Source organism: Oncorhynchus keta, chromosome 7, assembly GCF_023373465.1.
Source record: "Oncorhynchus keta strain PuntledgeMale-10-30-2019 chromosome 7, Oket_V2, whole genome shotgun sequence".
In the NCBI taxonomy this organism is placed as follows: domain Eukaryota; kingdom Metazoa; phylum Chordata; class Actinopteri; order Salmoniformes; family Salmonidae; genus Oncorhynchus; species Oncorhynchus keta.
This window is the reverse complement of record NC_068427.1, coordinates 13,305,232-13,328,845: the sequence shown is the minus strand read 5'-3', so window position 1 is coordinate 13,328,845 and position 23,614 is coordinate 13,305,232. Positions and strand designations below refer to the sequence as shown.

The following is a 23,614-nucleotide window of genomic DNA, read 5'->3' as shown; positions in this document are numbered from 1 at the left end:
GTACTAGTAGCCATAGCTCCAGCAAGTGGGAAGTACGGGCTATGCATCTGCTGGCTGAATCTTAGCTGTGTAGCTAGCTAATCTTGGCATTCGAAGGCTAGCTGAAGAAAAAGTGCATGGCATAAGTCTTCTGTGAGCTAGCTAGGTCAGCCTTGCCTTGCCACATTGGCTAACCAAATCTCAAAAGTCTCCTTCCTCTCTTCCACCGTGGTGGGGAAAAAGCATCACGAAGCAGGTAGCTAAGTGGGCTAGTTTGATGAAGGCTAGCCATGTGGTGCTAGCTTTGACTGGAGCCTGAGAAGCAAACTTTTCCTTTCAGTAAAAGTACCCAATTCTCTCGACAAGAAGCTGTAATCCCACACTCCACAGCGAGTCCTGGCAAACAATTAAGCAGCAAAGCAGTGATTCTGTCCGTCAGACTTTGTGTGATTGGAGCTTCTATGTGGTCACCGGTTCCCCATAGTGAGATACCGAAAAAAGCCTTTGAAAGAGAACACACGGCACATCTACTCTATAGAACCACACACACAAACAGGCCTCTTTTAAAGATCAAAAAGGTGGAGGGCTTACTTAAACAAAGGAAGGACTAGGTTGGACTGTATGATAGGCTAGATCAGGTTTATTGCTGCCACTATGACGCATCAGTCAGAATACAATGAGGAGACGGAGATAAGAATCCCAAAATTATATTTATTCACAGTTGAAGAACGAACACAAAAAGGCACATGGGGAGGGTTGGAGCTTGGTTAAAAGGGGCAATCTGCTGTTCAAACAATAACCGCTGTTTCGGTAAACTGCTCTCAAATTCATAGACAGAGCTATGGATGCAAGGACTGACCATCCGTGATATTTTCTAAATTATAGTTTGAACCATGTTTTGAGGCTATGCAGTGTTTGTAAAACAAGCTTATATTTTGGGTTCTGATGGGGACAGTTGAACTAAGCTCATGAGGCATTTCGTCTTCAAGAATCAGTGCCTTCAGAAAGTATTCACACCCCTTTAATTTTTTCCACATTTTGTTGTATTACAACTTGGAATTTAAAATGGATAAAATGTAGATGTGTGTCACTGATCTACACACAATGCCCCACAATGTCAAAGTGGAATTCTGTTTTTAGAATTTTGTACAAATTAATAAAAGACTAAAAGCTGAAATGTCTGGTGTCAATAAGTATTCAACCCCTTTGTTATGGCAAGCCTAAATAACTTCATGAGTAAAAATGTCCTTTAACCTTTAAAAAGTCAGATAAGTTGTATGGACTAATTCTGTGTGCAATAATGGTGTTTAACATGATTTTTGAATGACTACCCCATCTCTGTACCCCATACATACAATTATCTGTAAGGTCCTTCAGTTGAGCAGTGAATTTCAAGCACAGCTTCAACGACAAAGACTAGAGACGTTTTCCAATGACTCGCAAAAGAATGGCACCTATTGTTAGATGGGTAAAAAACAGACATTGAATATCCCTTTGATCATGGTGAAGTTATTAATTACACTTTTGATGGTGCATCAATACACCCAGTCACTACAAAGATACAGGCGTCCTTCCTAACTCAGTTGACGGAGAGGAAGGAAACCGCTCAGGGATGTCACCATGATACCAATGGTGATTTTAAAAGGAGATGGTGATGGATCAACAACAATGTAGTTACTCCACAATAATAACCTAAATTACAGAATGAAAAGAAGGAAGCCTGAACAGAATAAAAATATTCAAATATATGCATCCTGTTTGCAATAAGGCATTAAAGTAACACTGCAAAACATGTGGCAAAGAAATGTACGTTTTGACCTCAATACAAAGCATTATGTTTGGGGCAAATCTAATACAGTCCATCACTGAGTACCACTTTTCATATTTTCAAGCATGGTGGTTCTACATCATGTTATGAGGATGCTTGTCATCAGCAAGGACCAGGGAGCTTTTTAGGATAAAAAGAAAAGGAATATAGCTAAGCACAGGCAAGTCCTAGAGGAAAGCGTGGTTCAGTCTGCTTTCCAACAGACACAGGGAGACAAATTCACCTTTCAGCAGGAAAACAACCTAAAACACAAGGCCAAATACACTGAGTGTACAAAACATTAGGAACCCCTTTCTAATATTGAGTTGCACCCTCTTTTGCCTCCAGAACAGCCTCAATTCGTCAGGGCATGGACGCTAAAAGGTGTTCTACAGGGATGCTGGCCCATGGTGACTCCAAAGCTTCCCACTGTTTTGTGAAGTTGTCTGTCTATCTATCTATCTATCTATCTATCTATCTATCTATCTATCTATCTATCTATCTATCTATCTATCTATCTATCTATCTATCTATCTATCTATCTATCCTTTTTCAATCAATAAAAACAAATACAAAACAAAATCATCAAAACCAGTACACATGTAAAAAATGTGATTCATTTCAAAGTTAGCTTTTTCATCAACAGCAACGTGCGATTTCCCAAAACACTTTGGAAGAAAAATACATAGGTGAAGTTGCATATTGTCACTTATAGGCCTGGCATGTGTGACCCTAAAACGGACGAATACATATCATTAAACAAACAAGAAAAATAATTACAGCACCTATTTAATTTAGTTTGCTTTAAAATACAATTACTGAATTCAGACGTATACTAAAAAAAAATAATGTATTCTAGAAGACTATCCCTATATTATAAAACGATATTGTGGGACAGCATAATGGCAGCACAATGTGCTTATGGCTAAGAGGTATGAGAATTGTATTGTGTGATGTTTTTCTCAGGTAAACCTGAAATGACAAACGCTGGGCTTGAAACTATCCCCTTTGTTCAGTACAGCTTACGGTTGAGTAACATTGAGGTATTGAATGGATTAGTTAATCCAACATCAATATAATAAGAGTAAGGTATAGGATCACTTTTCAAATGTAATGAAACAGTTACCATAGCAACGTTATATTTTCTTCACAAATTCAGACTTCTGTAAATAAAGTCCACAGATAACCATACATCTGAAAAGAAAGGCAACTTCATGAAATCTAGAAGTGGCATGTCCTTCCCTTATTCTCTACACCTCAAGAGAGAGAGACACAGAGAGCTGCAAAAATAACGCTATTTCCAATGATAAAATGCCTGTTGTAAATATACCATTTTTAAATATCAGTAGTACACTATTATTAAACATCCTCTGCACTTTGCTTAGTTGGTTCCATGGCAGATTGTTCTGATGAGTTGATTGATCATCTGCCTGTTTTAACCCGCTGTGGAAAATACAGGGAGAGCATATCAAAAATAATACCAGAAAACAGAGCACCGAAGCTTAAGAGCACTACGTGCTGTGGCACATACCTGTTCTAGATAGAACACAGGTCTTCTTACACACATCCTCTGTCTCAAAGCGGTTGGCATTTCCTTCACAGCTTCCATACCAGAACTGGGCACAGGAATTGGCCTGTTTGTCGTAATACCACTGGATGTTGTACTCTTGACAGGTGCCTTGGTCCAAACTCAGGTTACAGCGGGGATTGAGCGAGACGGACTCTGACAAAACAACATCAAAGGAGAGGTATGACATACAGTGCATTCGGAAAGTATTCAGACCCCTTGACTTTTCCCACATTTTTTACATTATATCCTCATTGTAAAATTTATAAAATACACACAATACCCCATAATGACAAAGAAAAAACAGGTTTTTAGAAATGTTAGCAAAGTTATTCAAAATAAAAAGCTAAAATATCACATTTACATATGTATTCAGACCATTTACTCAGTTACTTTGTTGAAGCACCTTTGGCAGCGATTACAGCCTCGAGTCTTCTTGGGTATGACACTACAAGCTTGGCACACCTGTATTTGGGGAGTTTCGCCCATTCTTCTCTGCAGATCCTCTCAAGCTCTGTCAGGTTGGATGGGGAGTGTCGCTGCACAGCTATTTTCAGGTCTTTCCAGAGATGTTCGATCAGGTTCAAGTCTGGGCTCTGGCTAGGCCACTCAAGGAGATTTGTCCTGAAGCTACTCCCACGTTGTCTTGGCTGTGTGCTTAGGGTCATTGTCCTATTGGAAGGTGAACTGCTTTGGAACAGGTTTTCATCAAGGATCTCTCTGGACTTTGCTCTGTTCATCTTCCCTCCATCCTGACTGGTCTCCCAGTCCCTGCCACTGAAAAACATCCCACAGCATGATGCTACCACCACCATGCTTCACCATAGGGATGGGGCAAGGTTTTCTCCAGACGTGACCCTTCTCATGGTTTGAGAGTCTTTAGGTGCCTTTTGGCAAAATCCAAGAGGGCTGTCATGTACCTTTTACTGAGGAGTGGCTTTCTTCTGGCCATGCTACCATAAAGGCCTGATTGGTGGAGTGCCGCAGAGATTGTTGTCCTTCTTGAAGATTCTCCCATCCCTACAGGGGAATTCTGGAGCTCCTTCAGAGTGACCATCGGGTTCTTGGTTACCTCCCTGACCAAGGCCCTTCTCGCCCGAATACTCAATTTGGCTGAGCGGCCAGCTCTAGGAAGAGTCTTGGTGGTTCCAAACTTCTTCTATTTGAGAATGATGGAGGCCACTGTCTTCTTGGGATTCGTTTTTGGGAAACCTTCCCCAGATCTGTGCCTCGAAACAATCCTGTCTCGGAGCTCTATGGACAATTCCTTCGACCTCATGGCCTGGTTTTTGCTCTGACATGCACTGTCAACTGTGGGACTTTATATAGACAGGTGTGTGCCTTTCCAAATCATGTCCAATCAATTGAATTTACCACAGGTGGACTACAATCAAGTTGTAGAAACATCTCAAGGATGATCAGTGGAAATAGGATGTACCTGATCTCAATTTTGAGTCTCATAGCAAAGGGTCTGAATACTTGCAAACATTTCTAAAAACCTGTTTTAGCTTTGTCATTATGGGGTATTGTGTGTAGATTGAGGAGGTAAAATATTGATTTAATCAATTTTATAATAAGGCTGTAATGTAATTCAATGTGGAAAAAGTAAAAGGGTCTGAATACTTTCCCGAATTCAAGGAATTTGAAAAGGTGTAAAGATATTGAACGCCAACTTCCATGACAGAAATGACTGTGTTTCTTTATCTAACACAACATTTTGCAGTGTTAGGTCCTAACCTTGGGGGGAAATAGAATTAGGGATAGGAATTGATACAGGCTGAAATTGGCCCTCGCTGGATGATGAAGCTGAACCTGTTGTTCCTGAGGATGCTGATGCTGATCCTGATGACGAGACAGCTGTGTTGGAGTGGGAGCTTTCCTTTGCAGGGAAGATGGATACTGTTTCGTTAGCTTCAGCCACAGTACTACCTCCTCGCACGTAGGTCCTGACGTCTAAATCTTCACCCTCTTCATCATCCACCTGGATGATGACACACACATAGATTAGTTAGACAGTAACTCAACCCTCTACTGCTAAAATTTAATTAATTGACTAACAGAGCAATGACTATAACAAAGCAATAATTCAATTGCTCCTCTATAACACCTAAGGAGAGATACTTTGTATGATATAAATGTGTCCTGCAAAAGTCTACTTGGACCTGCACTGGGAGTGGTCCAGCATTGAGGGGCAGAACAAAGTTATCTCCACGGCCTCTGATGTGACTCTGGGAACTGGTGCGTCCACTTGGATTTAGGATAGGATCCTCATTATAGTTGTTTCCATGTTCATTATTCCCCTGTCCGTTATTCCCCTGTCCGTTATTCCCCTGTCCGTTATTCCCCTGTCCGTTATTCCCCTGTCCGTTATTCCCTGTCCGTTATTCCCCTGTCCGTTATTCCCCTGTCCGTTATTCCCCTGTCCGTTATTCCCCTGTCCGTTATTCCCCTGTCCGTTATTCCCCTGTCCGCTATTCCCCTGTCCGTTGTTCCCATAGCCGTTGTTCCCATTTCTTCCAAAGCCATTAGTGTTGCGATTCAACACAAGGGCTCCATTCTCATCCTCACAGAACTGGCTAACAAGCTTTGACTCCAGAGCTGAAAGACAAAAGGAGAGAAATGACAATGTCAGATAAAGTATAAAATATGATATCTGTATGACAATAAAGGGTAAAGTTATTATTACTGTACAACAGCATTGTATTAAGTAATGTGTGATACCATACACATATGACCATGTTAATCACCTGGTAGAGTGTTGAAATCGTCGATGAGGTACATATGTTCACTGTCAGGGTCAGAGGCGATCAGATTTAGTTCACGCAGGAACCCGGCCTGGGTTGTATCTGAGGTGTTGACAATCCCCAGGGCATACATCTCAATGTTGGCAGCATGGGCCTCCCTCACAGCAATGTCCAGCTTCACAGGCTCTCGTTTGTCTGTCTGTCCATCTGTGATAACAATGGCCACTTTCCTAACCCCAGTACGGGCACTGTAGAAGGCCTCCTGGGTAGCCTTCCGGATGGCGGTGCTAGTATAGGTTCCCTCACCCACGTAGGACATCTTCCTGATGGCCTGCTTGACATCTTGTTTGGTCATGTAGCGCGCCAGATTGAACTCCAGGTGGACATCCAGACTGTACAGGACTAATCCAATTCTGGTGGCGTTACGTCCAACAGTGGTACGGTCCACCAGCGCTGTGACGAAGTCCTTGATGATTTCAAAGTTTTCCGGACCAACGCTCTCTGAGCTGTCAATGACGAATACAAGCTCCATTGGCCTCTCCTTGCACTTGATTCCACATCCTAAAAGCATGAGAGAGATGCTGAATTAACATTATTTAATCAAAGCTTCATGTTTTAGCTTGGATTTATTATTATCATGGTGTTAGTCTTACCACATAATTCCTTGATCAATTTAATGATGTCTTCTCTCTGGAAGTGATAGAAGTGTGAGATTTATATTCATATTTCATATTTTTGTATATATTACAGAGCCATTCAAGCAGTATGTAAAGTTTGTGAACTTACTGTAAGCCCCACTTCACCCTTTACTCCTGGCCTCCCCTGAGTTATGAGAGAAACATTTGAAATGATTCATACATCACTACTTCTAAATGATATGAAAGAACACCATAAAACAGCAATTTTGGTAAAACAATGATTATTTAGAAAACTCACAGACTCTCCAGGAACCCCAGAATCTCCCATGCCCCCCTTTACACCCTTATTTCCTCTCTCACCCTGCAAGCCACGGTCACCCTGCGGTGATGAGACAGGAGGAAGCAACAGGAGCACTGCTGTTAGAGACAAGGTCACTGCATCCATCAGAGGAAGAGGGCTATGAGTTGAAGCATGCATGTCATCCTCTTACCTTACCTCCTGGGAATCCTTCCCCTATGGGTCCCCTTGGCCCTGTCACACCCTGAGACCCCTGCTCACCCTAAAATACAAAAGATGAATCATTAATCAAAACAAGAGCCATCGGTTGGTCATTTACCCAAAGGCCAGGTAGTTGAAAAAGAGCTAAAACACACTAAAGATCACAGGTCAGGAGTGGACGGTGTTATTAAACATACCTTGGGGCCCTGCAGACCTTCCCCTGGGGGCCCATTTGGACCAGGGGGTCCTTTCCTTCCAATGTTACCCTGGAAACCAATGATGCTAATTTAATGGGAGGGGACAGACAGGCTACAGACTATAACTAAAGTTGATTAAGTTTGGACATTGCCATCACAGCTGGACTACCGGTATGTGTTAAGGTATTACACTCAGAATGTGACCTATGGCTGAATAATGGAAGTTCTGTTAATATTAGCTTCATACCGGTGGTCCTTGCACACCCTTTCCTTTTGGGCCTGGCAAACCTGGCAATCCTCTGAAGCCAATGTCTCCCTGGGACAGACAGATGTAGAGTCACGTACGATACATAATACACATTCACGTTGACATCTAGTAGGTTGTAGCAGATTGACATAGAGGATTTAGGGACAGATACATGACAGATACAGATGACAAGTACCTTAGGTCCTGGGATGCCAATGCCCTCAGGTCCCTGCTCTCCCTGTAGACCTGGAAGGCCTGGAGGACCCTAAAAAATAAACAGGGAACAATCCAAATGGAATGAGTTTGGCTTAACACCAGTAATCTGCAGTTAAGTATGCAGTTGGCCATGCTGGTTGTAGGTACTCACCACTGGACCAGGGAAACCTTCCCCTTTGGATCCAAAAGGTCCTGATGGACCAGGATGACCACGGTCACCCTGGAAGAAAAAAAACATTATTCAAAACGATGAGCATATGCCTCATAGTAATAGTAATTTCATATTTTCTTTGTTGTGAATTGCAACACTTACCTTTGGCCCAGGTAGCCCATAGCCTGTCTCTCCAGTCGGCCCAGAGGGACCAGGTGGGCCTAGATCACCCTGAGACAGAGAATGAGATAAGCTCATCACAATGCTGTTTATCAGCCAGGATGCGAGGATGCATTGCAACAGACTGCATGTAACAGTGTTTCTTACTGCAGGCTAACAGGCCTGTCAAATGTGTACAGTACCTGCCAAGACTTGCATACAGAAACAGGGTGTTAATAGATGTGTATTTCTTACCTTGGGACCTGCAATGGCCCGTCCCGGTAGTCCTGGCATGCCCAGTCGGCCTGGTGTGCCAGGCTCCCCCTGAAAAAAAAAATCAAATAGCATTGAACTCTACAGACACTTTATCCAAACAAGCCCTACACTACCAACAGCCTGCAGAGATTTTCTGCAGTGTTTGCCACTTTTGTAATCTTCTAGTGTATTTTGGTTGAACTCAAACTGTTGGCCTGCTATTACAACAATCCCAACAAATATGCAGTCAACACAGTGTGTGTTGAGTGTTGCTTGTAAATAACCTAAATAGACGTTAATTTAATGAATAATGGTAGGTCAAAGCAAACAATACTATCAGGTTTGCTAAATCTGCCGTGCTGTGATCAGATTGTGTTATTGTGTGTTATTGTGTTATTCTCACCATGGCACTTATCATAAGAGTAGAGGTGTTCTGGTCAAATTCCCAACCTGGCCCCTTTAAATCATGTCCACCAAATCATCCACCTGATTCCCATTTGGCATATATCACTCCTCACCTCTCCACTATGCTAGCTTATGTGTGGTGAGCATTCTGCCCCCCTATATAAATGCAACCAATTAGTATTATCATTATTACCTTTGCCCCTGAGGGTCCGGTCATGCCAGGAGGTCCATGTAATCCACGGATGCCCCTCTGACCCTGGTCTCCCTGGTAGGGGTGGAGCACACATAATTTACATGACCCCCTCTTGGTGCTTGCAGGTGAGTATGACAGAAGGGTGAGGATGTGAAACCTACCTTCTCGCCCTGGGTGCCGATCCCTGCTGCTCCATCAGGACCTCTTATACCAGCTACACCTGCCTCACCCTGGCAGTGGCGAAGGGTAGATGGGACAGACCATTTCACATTGGCACATTCCTTTCCTTTGTGGTATACTGGATCTATAGAACTATAATGGATCTATAGAACTATACCGGAATCTATAGAACTATACTGGATCTATAGAACTATACTGGATATATAGAAGTGATGTAAAGGTGAAATAACACACCTTCTGTCCTGGAGCCCCGTCCTCGCCTGGAAGACCAGGTAAGCCAGCCAGGCCAGATGTACCAAGCTCACCCTGGAAAAGAAACAAATTGCTTTTAAAAATATATCACTATTTCAACAGGCTTATTTGAAAAGGTGTTTTTTTAATTATTTGGAAGAGGGTGGATACGGTATTTGTCTTACCTTTGGCCCTGGCTCACCAACACCTCTCTCCCCTGTAGCTCCGAGCTCTCCAGGGAAACCTTGATCACCCTAGAAGTAAGAGAATGGAAAGTAGGGTGAAGAAATCCACCAGGCAAAAACAACAGGCTAGCTACAAACAACAGCAATTAGAGAATTCCATTATCTTGGCCTTTAATTCATGGCTTTACATTGTCTCTACCAACCTTAGGTCCAGGTAAGCCCTCTCCTTGAGGTCCTCTGCCTCCAGGTGGACCTCTGGGACCCTCCACTCCCTGAGGAATAACAATTACAATTACATGTGTGTGTGTGTTTGATGGGAATGCAAGTGTAGTGTTTCGTTAATCTCCGCCACTCAGTTTACCTTCTCCCCCTGGATGCCCGCTCCTGTAAGTCCAACAAGTCCTGGATGACCTGGAGGCCCGAACTCACCCTGAGGTCAAACATAGAAAGGGTTAAGGGCAGGGCCCGATTAAGAAATCATAGGCCCCGGGGCTTTGTCTTTCATAGGCTCCCCTGCCCCCAGCTCACGGTGATGGCCGATGCCCTCGTCGTGGCAATAGCCTATCTCAAGATGAGATCATTTGAAAAACAGTGCTGCTGTTAGCTAAAATTGGGAGTTGTTGAGAATATATATTTTTTATTGGTTCTAAACACAGATTAGTCTTCTCTTTTCAGCAGTGGGCATTTGCTTTCCAAACAGCATGTTTTTCCCGAAATTGTTTTGTGAATTCTGTAAAAGGCAAACCGACAGCCGCAGCTAACCGTAGAAATATAATCCATAGATGGCAGTTCTCATTCAAGTCAGGACTGGCATCCATTGCTAGTGTACCCATGAGTTTAACTGTCAAATTGCCAGGGTAAGAGGTTCCAAAACCCTTCTATGGATTATATGTCTATGGCCACAATGCAACAAACTGTATATTTGACACGCATGCTGCCCAAACTGGGGCCTTCCAAACTGAAAGCAAACTGGTAACTGCCAAAATAAAGGAAACACTTGGGTAAACGAGGTATAAAATGTATATGTTATGGTGTGGGGGTGCATTTTCCTGGTATGGTTTAGGTCCACTTGTAGAATCTATGTCAAGGTGCATTGAAGCTATTCTGGCAGCTCGTGTTGGCCCAACACCCTACCCTAAACACATTATGTTGGTGTTTCTTTTATTTTGGCGTGTATGTGCTTGTGATAAAACTTAATCCATTATGAACTATTATGATCCTCTATGGCTAAATTATGCTCTCTGGTGTATTTTGAACATTTGGCACGGACTCCTGTGGTTGGATAAAAAAGGCATGACTAGCAGAGCAGGCTCCTGAGGGTTGGCAGTTGCAGTAAAAAAAATCCTAAATATATACTACATACAGTATATAATATATACAGTATATACTTCCTTTAATATTATTGTAAAACTATTATTATTATATATTTTAGTTTTTTGCTTCCTCTTTGCTTTCTCTTCCCCCAGGGGCTTCAGCCCCGTTAAACCCCTGCATTAATCCGGCCCTGGTGAGGGTCTAGGTTGGCATTTAAACCTTTATGAGTTTATTGGCCTTTATGTCTTCAAATCAAGATAATTGGCACTAATAGAATCACCAGGCTGAATATCTGCATGAGTGCCTTTCCTAAATGTGATGTGAGCATATAGAGTATCTTGTTCTTGACTACAGAGGGCTAAAATCCCTAACCACCTAACCACCTAACCATAAATGTGGCTTAATTTGAGTGCTAGACACGGGTTATGCCAGTAGTTGTATGAAACAATGTACTGTAGCATGGTTGAATCCTACATCATGCAAAAAGAATCCTACCTTCAACTTTCCCACAGTAACTACAGCTATAACCCCCCCCGCCCTTTTTTTCTCAATGGAGTGGCCCAAGGAGGCCCAGAGGGAGGATCCAAGGCTTCTTTATGAACTTCATTAGGTCTTTTGTTGGGTAGACATGGCATGTTTGTGTGAATGGCATTGATTAATGATGTATTTACAGCCCACCTTTTCTCCTTTGATTCCTGCACCCGTCTGTCCTCTTGGCCCCCTCGGTCCGGCCAGCCCCCGGTCTCCCTGCCGAACAAAGACTCTCCAGTCACACACATCCAGCTCCTACTGGTTCACACAATCACGGCAGTATCCTCATTGTTCTCATTCTCAGTCGATAGTGTAGTAGGGACCGGGAGGGTTAAGTTAGCACCTGTCTGTCTTGTGAGTAACATGACATGGTCCTGTATGACTGAAGTTATTTTATTCTCAAATATGGCGTTCATGTTGGAATCTGTTTACTTTATCCTTCTGTTGCTTACCCTTGTCAAACTTGGCAGAGGGAGAGGGTGATGAATTTAGGCATGTTTATTGCATCAGCAACAGTTGAAAAATAATTAAATGCAGACACACAGACAGGAACATATGAATTGTTTTGGTTACCTCAGGACATTTTCTGTGTTACGCTCATTTTCCACGATCTGCCTACTACTGCCAAATGTACATGCATCAACCGCAGGTCACACTCAACACTGCTGTTATTTGATTTGCTCTCAGGTTCTGACTTGAATTAGGAAAAACAGACTGAAGGAAGTATTCCACTGCTAAAGAATTTGTTCACGAGGATGTTTTATACATTTACTCATCCGATATAAGCACTGTGTTCATGTTCACGTCTCTACATATTACGATGATAATATAACTCCAATAAAACCCAAGATGAACTCCAAGTGCTGTCAAACAAAAAAGGATAGCTATGTTTACATAATGTGTTCCATTTTGTAGTTGATTGCCACTTAAATCCCATGGAAATCCAGCCCCTCTCCAAGTGCATGTGATGTTTGAACAGTCCACATATAAGATATGATATGTCACTCCACAAGTTGCAACATGGAGAAATGACATTGTTTTTAAAGGGTTTGCATGCGCGCATCAACATGAATGGTAACACTTGACTGACAACTAGCTGTGAGTAGACTACTTTGGAGAAGAGCAGGGCCTGGCTTTGGCAGATGCAGTAAATGTGTTTATTACACAGTTCTTCCCTCTGAAATCCAGTGAATGAGAGTTGTGCTTTCATGCTTATGTAACTCCTTGTCAGTTTCTGAGGCTAATTGTAGCCCAACAGATGGCCATCTTCAACAGCCCAGGCGCTGGTAGAATCAAGAGGCCGAGAAGCCGTCTGATTTATGGAAGGTTTAGGTCTGTTTCTGCTATTGGTGTAACACAAAGAAGGTCTTTTGAGTGGACATTCTGCTTCCAGCATTGTAGCTAATGGTAATCCCAGAAATGATGCTGTGGGCTAACACAATTCTGTGGGCTAACACAATAGAAAGAATGGAGGATAACAATTAAGAGGAGCGCATTCTAGCTGTACCCAGATAATTTATGTGGGCTAACACAATAGAAAGAATGGAGGATAAAAATTAAGAGGAGCGCATTCTAGCTGTACCCAGATAATTTCTCTATTGTATTTTCCCTTTTATTCATGACAAAATCGTAATCATACCTTTGGCCCAGGGAGCCCCTCTCCGTGGGGTCCTTTCTCCCCTTGAAAACCTTGTGGCCCTTGAGGCCCCTGTAAAATAAACCAGCATTATCCTTTTACCAACATTGCGTCAGATGACACTGTCTATGTAGTTGTCATCAGCTCACATTTCCTACTGTGATAAACACTGAGTGTACAAAATATTAAGGACACCTCTTTTCCTGACATAGGCTGGTCATGTGAATCCAGGTGAAAGCTATGATCCCTTATTGATGTCAGCTGTTAAATTCACTTAAATCAGTGTAGATGAAGGGGGGGGAGACAGGTTAAAGAGTAGTTTTTAAGCCTTGAGTCAATTGAGACATGAATTGTGTATGTATGCCATTCAGGGTTGGAAAGGGCAAAACAAAATATTTAAGTGCCTTTGAACGGGGTATGGTAGTAGGTGGGGGGTGCAACTCAATGTTAGGAAGTTGTTCTTAATGTTTTGTACACTGAGTGTATAGTATCACTCACAAAGTTTATCAGGTTGTCAATGAAACCAAACTACATAATGTAGTAAGTTACAGTAAAATGCTCGTCGGGTGTTTCATTCCACTCACTGGCTGGCCATATTCACTCAACCCTGTCGGACCAGGGGGGCCGGGTTTTCCCTGGAATCCCAGATCACCCTGCAAAAAAGACACGGTGAGATGGAACAGGTAACATAAAATAATTCATTAGTTAGACAAAAGCAAAAACAGACTAAATGTACCTTTGGTCCAGGAAGTCCAATACCATTTACTCCCTGAATTCCGGCCGGGCCAGCTTGACCCCGATCACCCTGTGATGACAAACACAAGAGACACAGATTAAAGGTAGCAGCAAACAAAGACAGCAGCATAATACAGATCCAATGTCAAGAACAAGGGAGTGGGTTTCAGCTAAAGGACGGTACAAAGCTCTAATTCAGTCTGGGCAGTTCAGAGAAACATGATACCAATTACAGTTGAAGTCGGAAGTTTACATACACTTAAGTTGGGATCATTAAAACTCATTTTTCAACCACTCCACAAATTTCTTGTTAACAAACTATAGTTTTGGCAAGTCGGTTAGGGCATCTACTTTGTGCATGACACAGGTCATTTTTCCAACTATTGTTTACAGACAGATTATTTCACTTATAATTCACTGTATCACAATTCCAGTGGGTCAGAAGTTTACATACATTAAGTGTCACGCCCTGGCCATAGAGAGGTTTTTATTCTCTATTTTGGTTAGGCCAGGGTGTGACTAGGGTGAGCATTCTATGTTATTTTTTCTATGTTTTTGTATTTCTTTGTTTCTGGCTGGGTATGGTTCTCAATCAGGGACAGCTGTCTATCGTTGTCTCTGATTGGGAACCATACTTAGGTAGCTCTTGCCCACATGGGTTTTGTGGGTAGTTGTTTTCTGTATTGTTAGTTTCCTTACAGAATCGTTTGTTTTCCTCTTTGTAATTTTTTGTTCTAGTGTTCTGGTTTTAATAAAATATCATGAACACGTCTCACGCTGCGCTTTGGTCCAGTCATTCGCAGGAAGAGGATCGTTACATTAAGTTGACTGTGCCTTTAAACATCTTGGAAAATTCCAGAAAATGATGTCATGGTTTTAGGCTAATTGACATCATTCGAGTCAATTGGAAGTGTACATGTGGATGTATTTCAAGGCCTACCTTCAAACTCAGTTCCTCTTTGCTTCATGGGAAAATCAAAAGAAATCAGCCAAGACCTCAGAAAAAACAATTGTAGACCTCCACAAGTCTGGTTCATCGTTGGGAGCAATTTCCAAACGTCTGAAGGTACCACATTAATCTGTACAAACAATAGTACGCAAGTATAAACACCATGGGACTACGCAGCCGTCATACCGCTCAGGAAGGAGACGCGTTCTGTCTCCTAGAGATGAACGTATTTTGGTGCGAAAAGTGCAAATCAATCCCAGAACATCAGCAAAGGATCTCGTGAAGATGCTGGACGAAACAGGTACGAAAGTATCTATATCTACAGTAAAACGAGTGCAAATCAATCCCAGAACAACAACAAAGGACCTTGTGAAGATGCTGGAGGAAACAGGTACAAAAGTATCTATATCCACAGTAAAACGAGTCCTATATCGACATCAACTGAAAGGAAGAAAGAAAGGAAGAAGGAAGAAGCTACTGCTCCAAAACCGTCATAAAAAAGCCAGACTAAAGTTTGCAACTGCACATGGGGACAAAGATCATACTTTTTGGAGAAATGTCCTATGGTGTGATGAAACAAAAATAGAACTGCTTGGCCATAATGACCATTGTTATGTTTGGAGGGAAAAGGGGGAGACTTGCAAGCCGAAGAATACCATCCCAACCGTGAAGCACGGGGGTGGCAGCGTCATGTTGTGGGGGTGCTTTGCTGCAGGAGGGACTGGTGCACTTCACAAAATAGATGGCATCATGAGGAAGGAAAATTATGTGTATATATTGAAGCAACATCTCAAGACATCAATCAGAAAGTTAAAGCTTGGTCGCAAATGGGACATCCAAATGAACAATGACCCCAAGCATACTTCCAAAGTTGTGGCAAAATGGCTTAAGGACAACAAAGTCAAGGTATTGGAGAGGCCATCATAAAGCCCTGACCTCAATTCTATCGAAAGTTTGTGGGCAGAACTGAAAAAGCGTGTGCGAGCAAGGAGGCCTACAAACCTGACTCAGTTACACCAGCTCTGTCAGGAGGAATGTGCCAAAATTCACCCAACTTGTTGTGGGAAGCTTGTGGAAGGCCGGAAATGTTTGACTCAAATTAAACAATTTAAAGGCAATGCTACCAAATGCTAATTGAGTGTATGCAAACTTCTGACCTACTGGAACTGTGTTGAAAGAAATGAAAACTGAAATAAATCATTCTCTCTATTATTATTCTGACATTTCACATTCTTAAAATAAAGTGATGATCCTAACTGACCTAAAACAGGGGAATTGTTACTAGGATTAAAAGTCAGGAATTGTGAAAAACTGAGTTTAAATGTAGTTGGCTAAGGCGTATGTAAACTTCCAACTTCAATTGTATATACAAATATATAAAATATATAAAATATAAAACAAAACACACATCACGACAAGAGAGACACCACAACACTACATAAAGAGAGACCTAAGACAAACACATAGCATGTGTCATGACGTTGGCCTGGGGGTAGGTTTATGACAGTCATAAATACCTCTTTCCCCCTTTTTCCTCTCTGTACCCTACTGATGTTACATTTGCAAACACCTTGGTTAACATAGAGATTCTGGGAACATCAGAAGGTGGGGGGAAATGAACTATATTCTGGTAATCCGACCAATTGAACATATGCAGTGGTACTTAATGAATATGATGTCAGTTCGGTTGTCATCTGAGACATTCTCATCAATGATAAGATGACATAAACTCTACAGTCTACATAAACTCTACAGTCTACACATCAGAGTTATTGGATTCACATGGAATTGTTGTTCAATTTAAATGTTTGAATATGAAATTATTCGTGATGGGATGAAATGTGATTTTAGCTTCTAAAATGTGAGATTTGGGTTTTCATAAGGTTAGGGCTCTGCTCAATCAGTGGCCCGCCCCTGTGAAGGGACATGGGTTATAAAACTTTTCAAACATGCCCTCCTCTCCCTTCCTATATAAAGCCTTGACGACAATATAACCTCCTGTTCCGAGGATGTGAGGACGATGGTCTGATGACAGAATGGTTCAGATAATAACTACAGAACGAAGCCATCAGCGTGAGCTTTGGTTGCGAATGGTATGAACTTTGAACTCTTATTCACTACAGAACAGCAGCTGCAAACGAGGGTTAGGAAGGAACAGACAGAGTATCCCGTCTATCACACAACGACGTTACTACAACGTATCCAATTGACCGCCAGAGACATTCTTCAAAGGACAAAGGACTCGGTTTGGCAACACGGCCTTCCATCTACCATCAACCTACTGAAGCACAGCTTAGAGTAAGTATTTATTGTGTTTTCCTTTTCCAAATGGGCTGTAATTTAGAATGCATCAGATACTGTATTTACGATAGCACAGCTTCTTCCTTTGTTACTCAGTCTTCCTGCTCTTTCACTCAAACCCAGCCCCTTTTCTTTTGTGTAACAAGTTGTCATATCTGTTCCGCCCACTAGGGACGTTTTCCTTTATGATATAATTTGTAATCAAGTTATGATTAATTATGTGTATGTGTAATTCTGTGTGATTAGTTTGGTATTTAGTATAGTGGGGCAAAAAAGCATTTAGTCAGCCACCAATTGTGCAAGTTCTCCCACTTAAAAAGATGAGAGAGACCTGTAATTGTCATCATGGGTACACTTCAACTATGACAGACAAAATGAGAAAAGAAAATCCAGAAAATCACATTGTAGGATTTTTAATGAATTTATTTGCAAATGATGGAAAATAAGTATTTGGTCAATAACGAAAGTTTATCTAAATACTTTGTTATATACCCTTTGTTATAATATAATAATATATGCCATTTAGCAGACGCTTTTATCCAAAGCGACTTACAGTCATGTGTGCATACATTCTACGTATGGGTGGTCCCGGGGATCGAACCCACTACCCTGGCGTTACAAGCGCCATGCTCTACCAACTGAGCTACAGAAGGACCATTGTTGGCAATGACAGAGGTCAAACGTTTTCTGTAAGTCTTCACAAGGTTTTCACACACTGTTGCTGGTATTTTGCCCATTCCTCCATGCAGATCTCCTCTAGAGCAGTGATGTTTTGGGGCTGTTGCCGGGCAACACGGACTTTCAACTCCCTCCAAAGATTTTCTATGGGGTTGAGATCTGGAGACTGGCTAGGCCACTCCACAACCTTGAAATGCTTCTTACGAAGCCACTCCTTCGTTACCCGGGCGGTGTGTTTGGGATCATTGTCATGCTGAAAGACCCAGCCACATTTCATCTTCAATGCCCTTGCTGATGGAAGGAGGTTTTCACTCAAAATCTTCCGATACATGGCCCCATTCATTCTTTCCTTTACACGGATCAGTCGTCCTGGTCCCTTTGCAGAAAAACAGCCCCAAAGCATGATGTTTCCACCCCCATGCTTCACAGTAGGTATGGTGTTCTTTGGATGCAACTCAGCATTCTTTGTCCTCCAAACACGACGAGTTGAGTTTTTACCAAAAAGTTATATTTTGGTTTCATCTGACCATATGACATTCTCCCAGTCTTCTGGATCATCCAAATGCTCTCTAGCAAACTTCAGACGTCAGACATGTACTGGCTTAAGCAGGGGGACACTGGCACTGCAGGATTTGAGTCCCTGGCGGCGTAGTGTGTTACTGATGGTAGGCTTTGTTACTTTGGTCCCAGCTCTCTGCAGGTCATTCACTAGGTCCCCCCGTGTGGTTCTGGGATTTTTGCTCACCGTTCTTGTGATCATTTTGACCCCACGGGGTGTGATCTTGCGTGGAGTCCCAGATCGAGGGAGATTATCAGTGGTCTTGTATGTCTTCCATTTCCTAATAATTGCTCCCACAGTTGATTTCTTCAAACTAAGCTGCTTACCTATTGCAGATTCAGTCTTCCCAGCCTGGTGCAAGTCTACAATTTTGTTTCTGGTGTCCTTTGACAGCTCTTTGGTCGTGGCCATAGTGGAGTTTGGAGTGTGACTGTTTGAGGTTGTGGACAGGTGTCTTTTATACTGATAACAAGTTCAAACAGGTGCCATTAATACAGGTAACAAGTGGAGGACAGAGGAGCCTCTTAAAGAAGAAGTTACAGGTCTGTGAGAGCCAGAAATCTTGCTTGTCTGGAGGTGACCAAATACTTATTTTCCACCATAATTTGCAAATAAATTCATTAAAAATTTTCTGGATTTATTTTCTCATTTTGTCTGTCATAGTTGTAGTGTACCTATGATGAAAATTACAGGCCTCTCATCTTTTTTAAGTGGGAGAACTTGCACAATTGGTGGCTGACTAAATACTTTTTGCCCCACTGTAAATAAATAATTAAACCCAATTTTGTATTGCTGATTCAACGTGTTAGCCAGGGTTCGTGAAGATAACCAAGAATTTACAACTTTCAGATGAGACTGAATTAAGATGATGATTAATATTGACTGCTGTTGATGTAAAATATTGCTAGGTCTTTAAGAGTTTATTCGGAAGAGCTATATAAATATTTTTTCGTGGTGCCCCGACTCTCAAGTTAATTATATTTACATGATTAACTCAATCAGGTAATATTAATATTAGAAATTATTTTATAGAATAGCATGTCACATCACTTAATCCGGCATAGCCAAAGACACGACACATGGCAGAAACACATGACAACACAACACGGTAGCATCACAACATGACAACAACATGGTAGCAACACAACATGGCAGCAGAATAACATGGTAGCAGCACAAAACAGTGTACAAACATTATTGGGCACAGACAACCGCACAAAAGACAGGAAGGTAAAGACAACTATACATCATGCTCAGCAGCCACAACTGTCAGTAAGAGTGTCCATGATTGAGCCTATGAATGAAGAGATTGAGATAGAACTGTCCAGTTTGAGTGTTTGTGGCAGCAGAAAAGCCTATGGGTAGGCTACATGAGGTGTGTGACTAAAAGTTGCAAAAAAATACATTGTTTCTTATGCTGTGCATCATTCACAAGTGATAATATATAATTCACAAGTGATAGGCTAATTTTGTTACGCATCAGACTATTCTTGATTTCAAATCAAATCAAATAACATTTTATTGGTCACACACAAATGGTTAGCAGATGTTATTGTGAGTGCAGCCCGACAGGATGCTCTCAATTGTGCATCTGTAAAGGTTTGTGAGGGTTTTATGTGACAAGCCAAATTTCTTCAGCCCCCTGAGGTTGAAGAGGATCTGTTGCGCCTTTTTCACCACACTGTCTGTGTGGGTGGACCATTTCAGTTTGTCTGTGATGTGTACGCCGAGGAACTTAAAACTTTCCCCCTTCTCCACTGCTGTCCCATCATGTGGATAGGGGGGTGCTCCCTCTGCAGTTTCCTGAAGTCCACGATCATCTCCTTTGTTTTGTTGATCGTTGAGTGAGAGGTTGTTTTGCTGACGCCACACTCCGAGTGCCCTCACCTCCTCCCTGTAGGCTGTCTTGTCGTTGTTGGTAATCAAGCCTACCACTGTAGTGTTGTCCGCAAACTTGATGATTGAGTTGGAGGCGTGTATGGACACGCAGTCATGGGTGAACAGGGAGTACAGGAGGGGGCTATGTACGCACCCTTGTGGGGCCCCAGTGTTGAGGATCAGCGAGGTGGAGATGTTGTTTCCTACCTTCACAATCTGGGGGGCGGCCTGTCAGGAAGTCCAGGACCCAATTGCACAGGAAAGGGTTGAGACCCAGGGCCTCAAGCTTAATGATGAGCTTGGAAGGTACTATGGTGTTGAATGCTGAGCTATAGTCAATGAACAGCATTCTTACATAGGTATTCCTCAGATGGGATAGGGCAGTGTGCAGTGTGATGGCGATTGCATCGTCTATGGACCTATTGGGGCAGTAAGCAAATTGAAGTGGGTTTAGGGTGACAGGTAAGGAGTAGGTTATATGATCCTTGACTAGCCTCTCAAAGCACTTCATGACAGAAGTGAGTGCTATGGGGCGATAGTCATTTAGTTCAGTTACCTTTGCCTTATTGGGTATAGGAACAACGGGAGCCATTTTGAAGCATGTGGGGACAGCAGACTGGGAGAGGGAGAGATTGACTATGTCCATAAACACCCCAGGCAGCTGGGCTGCGCATGCTCTGAGGATGCGGCTAGGGATACTGTCTGGGCCGGCACCCTTACAAAAGTTAACACGTTTAATGTCTTACTCACGTCGGCCATGGAAAAGGAGAGCCCACAGTCCGTGTAAGCGGGCCGTGTCGGTGGCACTGTATTATCCTCAAAGCGGGCAAAGAAGGTGTTTAGTTTGTCTGGAAGCAAGATGTCGGTGTCCGTGACGTTTTCTCTTTGTAGTCCGTGATTGTCTGTAGACCCTGCCACATACGTCTTGTGTCTGAGCTGTTGAATTGCGACTCCACTTTGTCTCTATACTGACATTTCGCTTCTTTGATTGTCTTGCAGAGGGAATAACTACACTGTTTGTATTCAGCCATAATCCCAGTCACCTTTACATGGTTAAATGCGGTGGATCATGCTTTCAGTTTACGCAAATGCCACCATCTATCCACGGTTTCTGGTTAGGGTAGGTTTTAATAGTCACAGTGGGTACAACATCTCCTGTGCACTTTCTTAGAAATTCACTCACCGAATCAGCATATACGTCAATATTATTCTCTGAGGCTACCTGGAACATGTCCCAGTCCGTATGATCAAAACAATCTTGAGTGTGGATTCCAATTGGCCAGATCAACATTGAATAGTTCTTAACACAGGTACATCCTGTTTGAGTTTCTACCTATAGGAAGGGAGGAGCAAAATGGAGTCGTGGTTGAATTTGCCAAAAGGAGGGCGAGGGAGGGCCTTGTATGCATCGTGGAAGTTAGAGTAGCAGTGATCCAGAGTTTTGCCAGTACAAAACACGCAGCCTCAGGATATATGGTTTCCAGTTTGCATAAAGTCCAGTGAAGATCCTTGAGGGCAGTCGTGGTATCGGCTTGAGGGGGGATATACATGGCTGTGACAATGACCAAAGACAATTTTTCTTGGGAGATAATACGGTCTGCATTTAATTGTGAGGAATTCTAGGTCAGGTGAACAAAAGGACTTGAGTTCCCGTATGTTGTTACAATTACACCATGAGTCGATAATCATGAAACATACACCCCGCTCTTCTTCTTCCCGGAGAGATGTTTATTCCTGTCGGCGTGACGTACAAAGAATCCAGGTGGCTGTATCGACTCCAACAGCATATCCCGAGAGAGCCATGTTTCCGTGAAACAGAGTTTGTTACAGTCCCTGATGTCTCTCTGGAAAGCAAGCATTGTCCTAATTTCGTCTACCTTGTTATCTAGAGACTGGATATTAGCGAGTAATATACTTGGAAGAGGTGGGTGGTGTGTGCGCCTTCGAAGTCTGACCAGAAGGCCGCTCCGTGTACCTCTTCTCTGGCGGTGTTGTTTTGGGTGTGTCTCTGGAATCAGCTCAAATGCACAGGATAGTTCGAACAAATTATGCGCTTTGGGAAAGTCGCATTCCTGGTCGTAGTGCTAGTAAGTTTATGCCGATCTGATATCTAACAATTCTTCCTGGCTGTATGTAATAACACTTAAAATTAAGGACGAGAAGCGAGGCTGCCCTCTTTGTCGGCGCCATTTTGATGTTGATCTTGTCTTTACATACTAATAATATATGTGTGACATTTGTTTTGAAGTTGGAGACTTTTATCTCCCTCACCAACTTCAAACATCTGCTATCTGAGCAGCTAACCGATCGCTGCAGCTGTACATAGTCTATCGGTAAATTGCCCACCCATTTGTACCTACCTCATCCCCATACTGTTTTTATTTATTTACTTTTCTGCTCTTTTGCACACCAATATCTCTACCTGTACATGACCATCTGATCATTTATCACTCCAGTGTTAATCTTCAAAATTGTAATTATTCGCCTACCTCCTCATGCCTTTTGCACACAATGTCTATAGACTCCCCCTTTTTTTCTACTGTGTTATTGACTTGTTAATTGTTTACTCCATGTGTAACTCTGTGTTGTCTGTTCACACTGCTATGCTTTATCTTGGCCAGGTCGCAGTTGCAAATGAGAACTTGTTCTCAACTAGCCTACCTGGTTAAATAAAGGTGAAATAAAAAATAAAATAAACATTTAGAATGGACCATTATCATGCACCTGTATCGGGAGGATCTTGTCAATGATATCAAAGCAGCTGGGACCATAGTCACCAAGAAAACAATTGGTAACACACTACGCCGTGAAGGACTGAAATCCTGCAGCGCCTGCAAGGTCCCCCTGCTCAAGAAAGCACATATACAGTGGGGAGAACAAGTATTTGATACACTGCCGATTTTCCTACTTGTAGAGGTCTGTAATTTTTTATCATAGCTACACTTCAACTGTGAGAGACGGAATCTAAAACTAAAATCCAGAAAATCACATTGTATGACTTTTAAGTGATTAATTTGCATTTTATTGAATGACATAAGTATTTACGTCAGAAAAGCAGAACTTAATATTTGGTACAGAAACCTTTGTTTGCAATTAGTAGTTCTTGACCAGGTTTGCACACATTGCAGCAGGGATTTTGGCCCACTCCTCCATACAGACCTTCTCCAGATCCTTCAGGTTTCGTGGCTGTCGCTGGGCAATATGGACTTTCAGTTCCCTCCAAAGATTTTCTATTGGGTTCAGGTCTGGGGACTGGCTAGGCCACTCCAGGATCTTGAGATGCTTCTTATGGAGCCACTCCTTAGTTGCCCTGGCTGTGTGTTTTGGGACGTTGTCATGTTGGAAGACCCAGCCATGACCCATTTTCAATGCTCTTACTG

At 42.4% G+C, this 23,614-nt stretch overlaps 1 protein-coding gene across 3 annotated transcripts in view; it reads right to left on the bottom strand.

Annotated features, from left to right (window-relative positions):
• Positions 1–670: 670 nt before the first annotated feature.
• LOC118385801 (collagen alpha-1(XXVIII) chain) overlaps positions 671–23,614 on the bottom strand; it is a 41,602-nt gene continuing 18,658 nt past the window's right edge. The window contains exons 12-37 of one of the 3 annotated variants that reach the window (XM_052522002.1): positions 13,871–13,939; positions 13,719–13,787; positions 13,138–13,206; positions 11,646–11,714; positions 10,015–10,083; positions 9,857–9,925; positions 9,654–9,722; positions 9,472–9,543; positions 9,219–9,287; positions 9,058–9,129; positions 8,460–8,528; positions 8,208–8,276; positions 8,046–8,114; positions 7,875–7,943; positions 7,679–7,747; positions 7,432–7,500; positions 7,227–7,295; positions 7,034–7,114; positions 6,884–6,919; positions 6,751–6,787; positions 6,101–6,658; positions 5,775–5,951; positions 5,510–5,589; positions 5,091–5,334; positions 3,318–3,509; positions 671–3,229 (exon numbers count right to left, since the gene is read on the bottom strand). In XM_052522002.1, coding sequence (XP_052377962.1) covers positions 3,222–3,229; positions 3,318–3,509; positions 5,091–5,334; positions 5,510–5,589; positions 5,775–5,951; positions 6,101–6,658; positions 6,751–6,787; positions 6,884–6,919; positions 7,034–7,114; positions 7,227–7,295; positions 7,432–7,500; positions 7,679–7,747; positions 7,875–7,943; positions 8,046–8,114; positions 8,208–8,276; positions 8,460–8,528; positions 9,058–9,129; positions 9,219–9,287; positions 9,472–9,543; positions 9,654–9,722; positions 9,857–9,925; positions 10,015–10,083; positions 11,646–11,714; positions 13,138–13,206; positions 13,719–13,787; positions 13,871–13,939 — 2,592 coding nt within the window. In that variant the 3' untranslated portion in view covers positions 671–3,221. Of the gene's footprint in view, positions 3,230–3,317; positions 3,510–5,090; positions 5,335–5,509; positions 5,952–6,100; positions 6,659–6,750; positions 6,788–6,883; positions 6,920–7,033; positions 7,115–7,226; positions 7,296–7,431; positions 7,501–7,678; positions 7,748–7,874; positions 7,944–8,045; positions 8,115–8,207; positions 8,277–8,459; positions 8,529–9,057; positions 9,130–9,218; positions 9,288–9,471; positions 9,544–9,653; positions 9,723–9,856; positions 9,926–10,014; positions 10,084–11,645; positions 11,715–13,137; positions 13,207–13,718; positions 13,788–13,870; positions 13,940–23,614 lie in introns of all 3 variants that reach the window. The other 2 variants (XR_008139675.1, XR_008139676.1) reach the window with 2 other exon arrangements.